Source organism: Protobothrops mucrosquamatus, unplaced genomic scaffold, assembly GCF_001527695.2.
Source record: "Protobothrops mucrosquamatus isolate PMUCROS unplaced genomic scaffold, P.Mucros_1.0 scaffold340, whole genome shotgun sequence".
In the NCBI taxonomy this organism is placed as follows: Eukaryota; Metazoa; Chordata; class Lepidosauria; order Squamata; family Viperidae; genus Protobothrops; species Protobothrops mucrosquamatus.
Window position 1 is genome coordinate 404,257 of NW_015386677.1, and position 15,245 is coordinate 419,501.

The following is a 15,245-nucleotide window of genomic DNA, read 5'->3' on the forward strand; positions in this document are numbered from 1 at the left end:
CCAGGAACATGCATAAAAACTTGTTCATCAAAAATACAAATTGTACTTAACCATACAATTATGACTTTTTGCATGAAGATGACACATTTTCGTGCCAAGACCTGTATTATATCTTTTACTCAAAATAAAGATTTTATCTTTTAAATAAAGCCAAATAAAAAAATTACTAGAAAAACAATGATACAAATGCTGAAACTAGCTTATTAAAGTATGCTTAATTAATTTACAAATTTGTTTTTATAAGTACAGGTTTGAATTTTAAAGAAGTATTTGTAAAATCACATAGTTATAAATGTTTATGTAAACTTTTCCTCTGAAAACATTAGAATATTCAAGGGATTTGTAAAAGACCAACATGTTAATAAAATGAACGTATTTAACTAAAAAATGTTTCCACGAATAGAACAAATATCATACTTTTCCTTGAATTATATGCAGAGTTGCATCCATCTGAGTCTGTTAGATATTATCCAGCTGAAGAAGAAGGAAAATCCTTGCCCCATTTCCAAATATGAATTCTGTAACACCCTATAAAGTAGATGTGCAGAAGAGCCAGAAAAAAATCTACTGTAGGCTGTCAGTATTCCTATAATACTGGATGTAATTCAGCATTAATTCTGTTGCCTGCGTTTTGCTGATCTCATTTTTTCAAATCGTGATTCCATCTCTTCCAGGACTTTGGGTGTATAGCGTACAACCAACTTAACTTTTCCTTGAGCTGCTTTGAGCAATTCTACAGCTTTTTCATGGTGCTCCCCTTCAACACTCTGGGAAAAAAATGACATATATATGTTATATATTTCATTAGTATGTGTTCAACAAGCATTCCAAGATTCAAGACCGTTATTTATAATATAAGATTTATGTTTCCTTTATCATACATTGTCTATTCCAAACCATTCCAAATTAAAACAGTGTTTTTCAAACGCTGAGTCCTGATGTTATTAAGTAGCCCACACAATGTTTTTTCATCATCATCGCAGCCCGTGTGATTGCATTCATTTCCTTAGAAGCACACCATTGCTATTTCCTTTAAGAGACAGGGATGTGCCTATCTTTCTACCCAATGCGTCATTTTCAAATTCTATTAAAGTACCCATATTGTAATTGAAAATGAAAATTATAAATTGTAATTGTGAAACAATTAATATTCTCATTCTTAACTACTGATGTATCACAGAAAAAGAAACAACTCAAAACTTAGCGTTAATTTACAAGTGGAATCAGAAAAGTAAATTTTATAAAAAATCAAACTAAAATATATGTGAAGCAAAATTTTTATAAGTAAAAAAGCTGAATTTTGGATTTAGAAGCATAGATAATATAGTGAGAGACAATCATCTTTCATAAATAAGCTTTCTACAGTTGCATACAAAAGTTTAAGAAAATAATAATATAGCAGGTATAGAAGTTTGAAAACCCAGTTGTTTCAGTTATACTTTTTTTTTAAAAAAGAGAAAAATTGTTAATATCTAATAATTGATTGATTCAGCCTTTGCCTGTAATAACCAGGTAACGACAATTCTACAGGTAAGCAAATATACTTTTTAACCTTTTAGAGTGGGATTCTCCTGTCTGCTTTCAAGACCACACACGATTCTAAACGTCTTTTGGGATAATTGAAAATAGAGATCATTCTTGCCAATCATCAATCACAGAAGGAGTTCTACTCTGCTTTAGAGGCTGTGTGGCAGCCAGTGACATAGATAATATTTTCTTCTATTGGCTAGAAAATATTGTGCCAATAAAAGAATAGATTTAATTACATAACAACCCAATCCTGCTGACCCTTTCACTAGGCATTAGAAACTTGACTTTTCCATCAAGTTTAAGACCCTGATAGTTTTTGGTTATATTGACTGTGAGGCATTGCATTATTATTGGTTGCTATTTATGTTATTTATGTTTTTAATTGCAGATGTTATTTTTTAAATTTTGTTTTGTTAGCAGCCTACAGTCATGTGTATGAGATGAGCAACTATATAAATTTGTTTTAAGTAAATATAGTTACCGTAAGTAAATTTAAGTAAATTTGTTCTAGTAGCATCTCCTCACAGTAAGTGAAATGTTTCAATTTTAGCAAGACAACAATGTAAAAAAAATATCTCCAAATCAGATATGAAGTTGATATTCTGAGTCCTGCAAGGAAGGGTGAAAAAGAAAATCCAAAAGCAAATACAGAAAGATTCTCATAGCTGGCTACTTTAAATATTTGAAAAGTTACAAGTTTTGCAAAAGGAGAGGTTACAAAGTATTGATTAAAAGGGTGTCCATAGTTCTGCACCTGCCATATTCACACATTCCATATTTTGCATATAAATTGTTACATATACACCCACTTCTAAATCATGTCATGCTTGTACTATGCAGAAGGTTGTCAACTTTTGTTCTTTGAAAGCTTAAAATTTGACCAGTGATGCCTAACTTTTGATGCACTATGTACAATAGAAACTAATTAAATGCAAGACAATTCTTTACAATCCTAAAGATGGTTTAGATTAATCTACTTCCCCACAATATTTCATAACTTCACTGCTTCATCAGTATAGAAGCAGCTTGTCTGTTAAAGTCAAATTACAAATGGAACCAAAACAGAAAAGGCAGCAGGGATTGTAAGCATCTGGAAAAACATTCTAATCAACTGAGTATCAATGTGAAGGTCTGGTTTGATTAGCTAAAATGGATCAATTGATATATAGACAACAATAATGTAGATCAGCAGTCTGATTTAATTGTGCAGAGAACAGCTAAACCTTTTTAATTAGGGATAGTAAAATCAGTTTTTTTCACTGATTTAGGTTTCTTTTTTGTTTATGTAATAAAAATTAGAGTCCTATATATAAGCATAGTATTTAAATATTACTACATATACGTTATATCAATATTCTGACATTTTGATATATAGCATCAATAAATGAATTGGGAAATATAAAAGCATATGGATAACTTGCAATTAGCACACTTGTTTAGCTTGTACATAAATCTAAATGACAATCAAATTTGTAATTAAAGACTGAATTTTTAAAACATGCCTGACTCAATTTTATCTAAAAGGACATTCTGGGAGGTAAATTAGACTAAAAGAAAATACTGGATCTTAATGATAAAACTCAATATAGCTAGGATAAAGCAGCCAAACATTTCAGCTCCTTCATTTTAAGGATAATGGTGGATTTCTTAATGTTATTCTAATAAAACCATAGTTATTTTTTTAAAGTACGTACTCAATGTCTTATTTTTAAGTTTAAATGTTACTTCATGAAATGTCCATTTTGAACTAACAAATTTATAAAATTTCTCAAATACAGTTATATTTCCCCCTGAGCATTTCAATTGCAAACTACAACCACCGTCAAATAGTTCATATCCTCTTAATGCCCTCAAGCGGTCACACTTAGCTACTACAAGCGGAAATTGAATTCCATCCCTACCACTCCGTTTACAGAAAGAAGTTGGTCTCCACGCTTCAATCCCCCGTGTCTATCAGCAATACCACCTGGGATAATTCGGGATATATAGATTGGAGAATTTTGCTCCTTGCCACCCATGATGTTGAATCCAAGCCCTTCGTCTGTTTTGGGAAGTTCGACGACTCTGGGATGTGAATGACCTTCACTGGCGGCAAAAGCAGCAACAGTAGCCTATAAAATCCAGAAACCTCCAGTTTAACCTCCAGTTCATTGGATGTATTCATTCTAGCATCATTTCAATGTTTCTTGAAACTGAAATTGGTCAAAATGCATGAATGTGCTCAAGCCTAAGGACTGCATTCTGAGGAAAGTACAAATCAGTTAAACATATTCACACAAACTGTCAAATAATTCATTTACTATATTTTGTTAAAAAGCATGCAGTGAAGGTGTTTCATAATCCCACCTCCTCCCCATTATGCATCTTGTTCCCTCCCTTGCCATCTTAATTTTTAAGTCAATTTTAATGTTAATATTACTTTGAACGTTTTAAACATTGTTTTAATGTTTTATCTTGGGGTGGGGTTTTTTTTGCCTGTAAGCCACCTAAAGTCACCTCTAGGCAAGATGGGTGGTATATAAGTTTAATACATAAATAATAAATACATGAATGAGAACACTTGGGTCTACTTGCACTTTTTGAAGTGCTATAGTTTATTACACAAGCACATTCTTTATAACAAATACAATGTGATATATTTTAACTTATTTTGGAACAAAGTACAAGATGTTTAATAAGAAACAGGCACAAGTGGATTAACAACAAATGTTCCAAAGCCAGACCGTATCTTTCATTCTACTCTGCCCTTCAGGATAGAAAGATCAGATTCCTGCTACAGGTAGTCGTCAATTACTGACTGCTCACCGACCACTTTGAAGTTACCAAGTGCTGAAAAATTTTTTTTTATGACTAAGGCCTGCATTTATAACCTTCCCAGCATCCCTCAATCATGTAATTACTATTACAGCCAGTACACGATGTCCTGCAACTAAGCTATTGTGTTTTTTTCCCCTTGCAGAAAAAGAAATTGAAGAGGAAGGGATTACAAGGCAGTAAGCAGGTACACAATGGGGAACACATATGGAAAGCAATGTGCTGGTGCCAGCAGCTGAAAGCATACTGTAACAGCCCAATATATTCCTCATTGTATTTCTGGGGGGGGTGGTTCTCTTCCCTCGCAGAGCGGAGAAATTGGAGATGAACTGATTACAAGAGTAAAGAAAAACACAATGGGGACTACCCAAGGCTGTTTGTGTAGCACACACATGTAGCTACCAGCCCCAACATATTGCTTTCAATATGTAATCCCCACTATATGCCTATATACTTTCTTGTAATCTCTTCCTCCCCAATGAATGTCAATACAAATGTTAATTTCCTTCCTGTATATTATCCCAGCACCAGGGTAAGCATTCAAAAGGATGGAGGAATGGTTACGAGGAAAACAAAAGCCAAAGATATGAAACTGATTAGTCTTGGAAGTTTGGAGCCAGAAAGCAGTTACAGATATGTGATTTCCCACTTAGCAACTGCTTTGCTTAGCAATGGCCTTGCAGATCTCAATTGTGATCATTAAATGAGGACTACCTGCATTCATTAAATGAGGACTACCTGTGTGATATGCACAAAAAGTACCAATCCAGCAGGAATGTGAATTAGAAAGTATCAGGCATGTAGCACCCTTATGTAAATGGATTAGTAAATATTAACTATTACAGTTCATTATTTGGGGAAAATTTAAAAAGGACAGTTCAATAGTAGCAGCACCCATATACTGAAACTATTATTCACTGGGATATATTCATAGTTTAATAACTTAATTAGGACTTGCTAGAAAGAGTCCACTCTTAAGTACTTTTTTCCATTTGTTGGCACAATTAGTAGGTCTCTTACCTTTGCTGTAGCATTAGCTCTCACTTCTGGGCTACTGCTGATGTCCACAGTCTCATACACATGTTCATATACCTTTAGAAAATAAATAAATAAAATAAAAATAAATAAAAATATTAATATCTGTTTTAACTAGGTAGGGATCATTAAGAATATATGCAGACTGTGAAATTATATTATTTTAAAAATCCAAATGAATCCTGACATTAGGTGTTCTAGCTCTTTGCTTCTAACAGATATACATCCTGCTCATAACGTTTTAAGTGGGGAATTTGTATTTTGCCATCTAATATAGGTAATCCTTGAGATGCGACAGGTCACTTAACGATCAATCAAAATCTAGATCCCACCAAAACTACATATGGTCTTGTTTTAAAATTACAATGGCTGCAGCACCCCTATGATCATTCACTGTTACGGCTGACCATGGGACGCTGCAATCCCCCCTCTGCCTCCCCCCCTCTCAGCCTGATGGAACCCCGCAAACCCCTTGGGCTTGCTCCCCGTGGCTCCTGGAAGCAGCCACTATTTTCAGTGATCCAACAATTCCTTGTGGAAATGGCTGCTTTCAGATTTTTCTGCCCTGACCAGCTGGATATCAGAAGACCCCAAACTTCTTTGACTCTTTGTTAGCCTTTGGGAAACCAGCTGCCTGAATTCAAGGGCAACAGCTTCAGGCCCTCCAATCTTTATCCCATTTAAAAGCTCATTTGCTAAATTTACTGCATGCCTGGAAAGATGGTGACAAAATCTGTAGGCTACTTACCTTCATTCCAGGCTGAAGAGTAGAGGAAAGGAAGTAAGCAAGCAAGCAAAAAAAAAAATCTTTCTGCAGCATGAGTGGAGGAGCTGAAGAAAAAGTTCAGCCCCAAAGCAAAAGTGTCAAAAGCACAAACGTGTAGCAAATGGCCATGGCAGAAACTGGGTCCTAAAGGGAATCAGACAGACAGCAAAAAGCTTTCCAAAGCTTGGAAAGCTTTGGAAAGCTTTTTGCTGTCTCACTTCCTTAAATAAAATACATTTAACAAATGAGGTTTTTTTTTTAAAAGGGTAGTGACTGGACGGAAGAGGTGGAGATTTTAATTTCAGCAACTAATTTTTTTTGGGGGGGAAGGGAATAAACAAGTCTGTCCCTCCCAACTTTTTATTGAAGAAATGTAAGTTTCTGGGGGAGGGAATGGGATAAGCAAAGGAAAGGTTTTAGAGTTGGTCCTGGAGTTGCTGGCTTCCCAAAGGCTAGTAAAACCCAGGAGAGTTTTGTAGTCTCCCAATGGGCAGCTGATTGTGGCAGAGGCCCAGCCCACAAACTGGCCATGCACAGCAGCTGGAATGCAGCACTCCTCCCTAGCTGAGCTCTTTCCCCCACTAGCCAGGTTTTTTGCTTGCAATGCTTTATGGACCCAGCTAGATGGAAGGCTCCCAGGGCCTCCCCCACCCATGACCCACACATTGCAATCAATTGTCACCACTTGCAAAGGTAATGGGCAGGCTCCCTTAGGGTCACAGGTCAAGGACTACCAGTATATGCATTTCAAAAATAAACTTACCTCCCTTACTGCATTACAAAATTCACTTTGAAGGACCCTTTGTAAAGCCTGCAATTTTTGAGGGGGTACCTCGCCACTCCTTTGCAACTTTTCCAGCAACTCAATAGCTCGGCAAATATCTGGAGGAAGATATAACAAAACGATGTGAGCTACTGAATTTTACACAAGTAAAATTTCTGATGTCTTGACATGCCTGCCAAAAATATGCTATTCAGCAACAAACCATTTCAATTATATTCAGATCTTCCCTTTACAAAGCAGCTTCTGTATTTCCCATTTTCAAATTAATGAGTTTTAAACAACGCCTAGCCAACTATTTTTCTGAATGGTTTTTCTCCCCAAGATGTGAATATATCTATCAACTTTCACAATTTCTATAATATCTCATAAGGGATCTCCCTATCATATTATCCTGTTCATTATTTTCATAACTAAGTTTTGAAAAAGCTGCAGCAAGTTAACAGGCTTTATGTGTTTTTATGGATTTTTTTGTTTTTGTACACCACTCAGTATCCATTAAGAGTTGAGTGTTTATAATAAAGATAAATAATCATGAGCATTCAATATATATTTCTTTGGAATTCAGATCCATAATGCAATAATACTATCCAAACATTCTTATTAATCTTCCACTTGATTTGAGCATTCAAGATAGGATTGCATTCCAAACATAAAAGTGCACAATATTCCTTTAATTGAAGATGATATCCTATCTTTGTGTAAAATATTTCAGCTTGTTTGAACGTATCTATACTTTAAACAGCTGTAACTTTTTTTTGAATTTCTTAAATCCAGTCTATTCTCAAAACAGCAAAAGAAAGATGAGGTAAGCTATTGGAAATTCTTCACGGCTGATCTTTCAGCCATTCAAATTTTATTTCGTTTTTTTTTTAATACGGTCGTGAAGGAAAAGACACCACTTTATCCCAAATATAAATTTTATCCTAGCTGTGCCCAATAGTCACAAATTTAAATAATGTGGCTTGGTAGCTTATACTCCATTTGGAGAAAAATCCAAAATAATGCAGAAAAAGGTGTGCAAAATGTCTTTCTAAGAAATACAAATTGGAAAGAGAATTTGTTCTAAATAAATATCCCATGTTTTAAAAAGTGTGAATGATCTCTGATAAACAAAATATAGATACAATTAATGTACATCTTATTGAAGCATAGGGAGAACAAAAATGTATTTTCTACATGAATTAAGATAATTCCTATAATAGAACTATCTTAAAATCAGAAGCCTCTGGTAAAGATAGTACCCACTATATTTGCTGCAACATAATTAACAAAATTAAAAACGAATACTGATGGTAAAATACATTTTATCTGACAGAATTTCATCATTGTCAAACACCACCTAATTGTTGCTGTATAAATTCTTGATTCTATTCATTATGACAAGCTTTGTTTTAGAGCAGGAATGGGTAAGTAATATCCTGCCTTTGGTTGCTAAACCATTTTTGCAATTCCTAAAGGCCTCTGGGATCAATTATTTGATTTAAAACAGAGTAACCACTAAAATTAATGACCACAGTGGCCACTAAAAGTTTTATAGGCTGAGGAAATGGAGTTCAGCAACATTGGATAAGTAATCTTTCTACCATTTTCTAATTCTAATTATAGTAAATAACTTGTAAATGTACTTGCTCAAAAAATATTTTCCCTTCTTCAGTAAAAAAATAATGTACAATTTCAGTTCATGATCCAAGCCAGAATGATTATCATCATCATTTTAGCCATTGTCTATCCACTGCAGGATGAAGGCCTCTTCCGCATGTTTCCAGTCTTGAGCTTTCTTTTGCCAATTGGGCCTGCAATACTTGCTGATGTCAACAATCCATCTTGTTTTAGGTCTTTAATGGATGTTTTTATCAAGTGGGATCCATTCTATGACTGCCTTGGTCCACCTGCCATCAGTTCTTCTTGCTGTGTGACCAGCCCATTTCCAATTCAATTCTTTTACTCTCTTGATGATATTGTATACTTTTGTTTGTTCTCTAATCCATGTGCGGGTCTTTCTATCTTGTCTTGTAATGCCGAGCATGTGTCTTTCCATGGCTTTTTGCGCCACTCATAGCTTTTATATTTATTGTGAACTGGTTAAATAAGATGGATAATTTCTAGTGGATAAATCTGTAGGCCAGGGGTGTCAAACTGCCGATCCGCTGGCCGGATGGGTCAGGCGGAAGCCACGTCCACCCCAGCTCCGGCAATTGATCCTGTTTTAGGGTCTCTTTTGTGGACGCCTTTTATCAAGTGGGATCCATTCAATGGCTGCCTTGGTCCACCTGCCAACAGTTCTTCTTGCTATGTGACCAGCCCATTTCCATTTCAGTCCTTTTACTCTCTTGATGATATCGTGTACTTTCGTTTGCTCTCTAATCCATGTGCAGGTCTTTCTATCTTGTCTTGCAATGTCGAGCATTTATCTTTCCATGGCTCTTTGCGCCACTCGTAGCTTTTGTATCGATTCTGAGGTTAGTGTCCATGTTTCACCAGCATATGTTATAACACATAGCACACACTGATCAAAAACTTTTCAGGCATAGGGGGAGGTTGTTCTTGAAAATTACACTTACTGTAGCTTGCCAAATACCTGCCAACCACATTTAACACGCCATTCAATTTCCTTTATTGTATCAATTTCCACTGAGATCCATTGGCCAAGGTATATGTAGTGGTCTACTACATCTAGTTCTTCTCCAGATATATATATTTTTCTTTCTTTGGTGAATTTATTAAACACAACCTGGCTCTTTTTCAGGTTTATTTTTAAGCCAAATGGTTCTCCTTTGCGCAACTTTTTTTTATTAAAAAAAACAAAAACCCAGGATGATTGCGGCTCTAAATAAATGTTACTCAATTCACGTTTAAGTTAATACCTTAAAGAATTATAGTTCTCAACTTACAACAGTTCATTTAGTGACTGTTACGACACTGAAAAAAGTGACTTATGACTGTTTTCCACACTTATGACCCTACAGCATCCACATGGTCATGTGATCAAAATTTGGATGCCTGGCAACTGGTTCGTATTTATGACGGTTGCAGTATCCCAGGATCATGTAACTTTTGCAACCTTCTGAGAAGCAAAGTTCAGTGGGGAAGCCAGATTCACTTAACAACTGTGTTGCTAACTTAACTGCAGTGATTCACTTAACAACTGTGGCAGGAAAGGTCGTAAAAATGGGGCAAAACTCACTCAACAAATGTTTCACTTAGCAACATAAATTTTGGGCTCAACTGTGGTCGTACGTTGAGGACTACCTATAGTACAATATATGCCAGGGTTTATCATGTCTCACATTTCAAGATCTTTAGGTCTTTAGCAAAAACTGAAGTGGCAAAAGGATTTTAATATAATAAGGCTCTCTGTTTCCTGGCATAAAATGTTTTGCAAGCAACTGCCAGAAGTTTAATTACTGGGTATGGAAATCATTAACTTTGCTAACCATCAAAACAGCTGAGCAAAACCAATATTTTCCACATCAGTCTTTGAAGATTAGAAATCAAAACATAGAGGGTTCACATGACACAGGGCAGGCCCAACAGCTGAGTCCAAGCATCATATTCTTGTTTAATTTGTCCTGAGTGACTGAAAAGCAAATGATAAAATACTGTCCAGAATAAATATAATTACAATAAGCCACTATAAGACTTCTATAATCTCAAAAGCTGTGACAGTCCTAGTTCTCTAAATGTACTGACAGCTACTGATAAACATTTCATAAGATATAATCAGAGTAACCAAGCTTCTTAACCACTTGCAAATGCTTTTCTATTAAAATTATGACTTAAAAACTGGCACACTTAAAAACTTCTGAAAATGGTTACATATAACATTAGGAACAGTGGTTATTTATAGATTTCTTTGAATTTTGCACAAATAGAAAGTTAAGGAAATGTGCAAGTTTTTATTTAGATAGTCAATCTTTAGTGACAGATTGTGATTATATTGGGAAGTTTACATTTCCCCCCCCCTTTTTTTTGGTGCCTTTTCACAAAATTCTTCAAACCGTTTACAAGCCTTTTTAAATCCAATAGAGGAAAGTTATCCAGGTCACTCTGTTAGTTTGTTATTTTATATCCTTTTAATTATTAAGAAATCAGCCAGCTTCTTTTGTATATACACTGTAACATCTATTTCCATGCTATTGTAGCTTGTCATTTTTAAATCCACTTTCAAATTAGTCTTGATCTTAAAATAATAGAAAATACTTGTAGCTCGGGTTTTCGATTTTGGCTGTTGTTTGTTCTCCAAGCTTGTTTCAATATAATTTCTGAATGTTTCGTTACCAAACTAGGTAACATCATCAGCAGGTTTTTCTTGTCTTATTCTCCTTAGCTTAGTCTCGATCTTATCAGGTAAAATCTGTTCCTCTTCCATAACCTCTTTTAAACACAATCCATCTATAAAATTATTAAAATGATCTTTTGGGTCCATTGTTCAAAAATGTGCATCAGTATGTCTAATGTTAAAATGTTTTGCTTCATTCTGTATTTGAAAGTTGAGTTTAAGTGTTCTTTTACTTTAATTGTAATTTTTTAAATTCTTTCTAGTTGCCTAGAAAGTGTCCAATTTTTAAAGCCTTTATCTTATTTTTTATAAAAGAATTCAAAACAACAGCTTCTCTGGAGATTCTCAAAAGAAATGAAGAAGTTTCTTGGATGAGAAGTGAAATATTTTCAAAGGAAAAAAAAAACAAGAAAGTCCAGTTGCCTTTTAGAAAGAGCACCTTTGGGTCAAAACAACAGCATTTTTCCATGGGAAAGTTTCTTTATAATTAAGTCCAAAATCTTATTTCAAGTCCATCTGAATCCTTGGTCCATTTATAACTTCCTAATTTAAACTTGTATTTGAAACTTATTTTGCTAAGGATTGAAGAAAACTCTTATAGCACTGTAAAACTTGTTGATCCAAAGGTTCCTAATAGGTGCAAAGCAGTTAACAAGCAATTGTGGAAAATGATTAGAAAGTATGCAAACTCAGTGTCCTTTCAAAGATGCTGTGATCTGAGCAACATGGTTATTCCCTTGCCTTCAGAGCTCTAAAGCTGCCAGGAGACCACTATCTTGCAGTCTCCTTGTGAGGAGCCCTCGTGAGTAATCTCAAGTTCTCTCCTTATCAAGTAACCGGTCTACCTCCTGATCCTTCATTCCACCATGGATGTTAGTTCTGCTTTTTGCAGAGCCATTTTCAGCCTGTGATTTGTTGGGAGTTCTAATCCTCTAGGACAGAGGTCCCCAACCTTTTGGGCACCAGGGACCGGTTCTGTGGAGAGAGGTTTTTCCGCAGATCGAAGGGTGTGTGGTTTTGTGTGCTGCCTGCATCTCCCGGATGGGCTTTGCTTGTTTGTGCAGACCGGTTGCTGGCATGCCATGGCCTGGAACTGGTCCATGGGCCGGGGGGGTTGGAGACCCCTGCTCTAGGAAGATAGATGTTGTAATCATAAAGCTTGCAGAAGAGGCAAAACAGAAAACAGTAAGACCTTCATATCAGTTTCAATTTAAGACGCTTCATTATTTATTTGTGATATTTTGAAACATTTTGGAACTAAAAGGTACATTCAGTGATAAGTTTAGAATAAGATTTTGATCCGATTAGTCTTGAACATCTGACTTTGTAAATATTTTGCCATGAGGATAAAAGGTGGAAGACTATTTATTTTTAGTTTCTTAGGAAAAAGTCAGAAGTGTACCAACAATGAAAAAGTTGTATTAGGATACACTATCTAAATTGTGAATTTGGACAAGCTTCCTAATTCAAAGCTTTTCTAAAGAAATCTGAAAGGAAAATAATCTAATATTGTTCTTTAATCCTTACTTGGCAGTTCACTTAATGGTTTGCTTTTACTGGATGGAAAGATGCAGAGCAAAGTCTAATAATGCCCCAGGCATTGGGGCCAGGATGTTAAATCATTGGCGCTATTACATTTGAATGTATACATGGGAACCAACTTTTTTTACAGGGACCTTGATCTAAATTGTTTTCTTAGTTTTTAATAAATTTGACATTTAATATAAGGGTACTTTTATATAATTTGCCACCCAGAATTTTACTGGTGAGCCATGTACATTGGAAAAATGTTAACTGAAGTAAAATTAAATGTTCTAGTTCAACTTGGATGCATATACATATTGTTACTTCAGAAATGACTGGAGATATTTCATTTCTGGTTTCCAACTCTTTTCCTCCTTGAAAGAAATAATTTAAAAAAAACTTTTATCTTCTAGCAACACACATCAGATAAATGTTTAGAAATTATGTTACAATACACTATTTACAACAAATGCATTACCTTTAAATTTTACATATAGTAGTTATAAACACATAATTTGGGATTAAGAATACATCTGCATCTTATTCAATCTAAGATATGTTTAAAATATAGAAGGAAATAGGATCTTCATTTGACTATCCAAATATATGCATATGAATTTGGCTAACTACAAAATGAGGAGCCTGCATGTTAACAATTTTTTTTCTTGGCTGAAGAGTTTTTATGAATGGATCAAAAAGTGCCTCCAAACCATATTTTCTAATTGCTTTACCCTTACTAGCACATAACGGGTTTCTAGAACATAATATATTCATCTAGCTGACAAACCATCTACCAAAAGAGTTTTATATGGATTAAACTCAGTTTATTGTCAAGATTTGAATATTTTTGATTTTTCAGCCTAGTCTACAACCTGGTTCTTCTTGAAAGCTTCCCTTCAATATATGCACCAGACCAAACCAAACTTATGCTTAAGTTCTGAATTGAAACAAGGTTGGCCAGGGACTTAGCCGTAGCATGTCAAATCTGACTTTTAGCATTGGCTTTTTGTATGTGGGTGTGTGGCCTGCAACGTTGTGTGAACCCATCTCCTTTGATTCAAGCTCATTAGATTCTATAAACACCCAAAAGGAGTTACTGTAATGCCATAACTAAAGTTAATCCCGTTATATACCCAACGGCCTTAGATAAAATGAAACAGCTCCCCTAGGTCCATCATTGATGGGATATTCGAAGGTAAGAGGCTCCTCTTTTACAACGCAAGCTTTCATCGAGAGTGCCAACCTCACGACCCTTCGGATATTTGTTGGATTACAACTCCCACTCTGCGCGGGTGAGAGAGCTGATACGGGCTGTAATTCCTATCAGCATCTGGAAAGCCACCCCTCCTCCTTCACGCTCAGGATCTCTAGTGCCTGCCAAGCACGGTGGAGTTCAGAGTCCCCCCCCGCACACAATCGCTTTCGTAGACACACACACCAACACACCCACAGCCTTTTAGTCGGTTCTTCAAATTCCCCACCCGTCCGGCCCACTCCCGGAACCACTCATCGCGGTGCCGCTCTTTCTCACCTCGCTCCAGCCGCACGGGCTCCCCCAAGGCCGCCATCTTCCCCTCCACCTCCTCTCCTGCCCGCAGCTGCTCGGGCGGAAGTGACGTCGACGGGAGGCGTTGCTGTTTAAATGACGCGGGGACCGGCAAGGTAAATAGAACGGTGGGACGCTCGAGCCGCTTGCTGCGTTCTCTTCCCCTTTTGTCTGCAGGCTCGGGTGCGGGTTTCGCTGCGTTCCTCGAGACGGTCCCTCTTGCAACGAAAGCGTGGCTAACTTTGGCGCCAACTGCCGCGCTCTCTTTGCCCGGGAAATTGGGGTCATTTTAACTTGTGCCGGCATCACCGCGAGAGATTTCCTGCAGCTTGATTTGAAGGAAGGGAAAAAACTTAACGGCCACAATGGGGCCCAAAAGTTCTGTGGTTACGCAAAACATTTCTTCAGTGAGTTTTGTCCTGCATTACGATCTTTCTTGTCACAGTTAGGTGAATCGCTGCAGTAGTTAAGTTAGTAGCCCAGTTGTTAAGTAAAACTGACTTCTCCGTTGACCTTGCTTGTCAGGTTACAAAAGGCGATTCCCAGGATCCTGGTGACTCATAAATATAATAATGATGATGATGATGATGATGATGATGATGATAAAGTTGGAAGGGACCTTGGAGGTCATCGAGTCCAACCCCCAGGCAGGAACCCTACACCATTTCGGACAAATGGCTGTCCAGTCTCTTCTTAAAAACTTCCAGTGTTGGAGCATTCACCACTTCTGGAGGCAGGTTGTTCCATTGGTTAATTGAGTGAGTTGCCATAATAATAATAATAATAATAATAATAATAATAATAATAATAATAATAATAATAATAATAATAATAATAATAATAATAAAGTTGGAAGGGACCTTGGAGGTCATCGAGTCCAACCCCCTGCCCAGGCAGGAACCCTACACCATTTCAGACAAATGGCTGTCCAGTCTCTTCTTAAAAACTTCCAGTGTTGGAGCATTCA

The 15,245-nt window shown here is 36.3% G+C and overlaps 1 protein-coding gene across 2 annotated transcripts; it reads right to left on the reverse strand.

Annotated features, from left to right (window-relative positions):
- Positions 1–252: 252 nt before the first annotated feature.
- LIN7C (lin-7 homolog C, crumbs cell polarity complex component) lies at positions 253–14,320 on the reverse strand. Of its 2 annotated transcripts, none has more exons than XM_015815382.1 (5): positions 14,264–14,320; positions 6,909–7,027; positions 5,365–5,436; positions 3,432–3,641; positions 253–767 (listed from the first exon to the last, which is right to left on the reverse strand). In XM_015815382.1, exons 1-5 carry the CDS (start codon positions 14,298–14,300, stop codon positions 612–614), a joined length of 594 nt encoding a protein of 197 aa, XP_015670868.1. In that variant the 5' UTR covers positions 14,301–14,320; the 3' UTR covers positions 253–611. The 2 variants fall into 2 exon arrangements, with proteins under 2 accessions (XP_015670868.1, XP_015670869.1); XM_015815383.1 differs by lacking the exon at positions 253–767 and adding an exon at positions 1,982–2,139 and having other exon boundaries at positions 3,497–3,641.
- Positions 14,321–15,245: the final 925 nt, after the last annotated feature.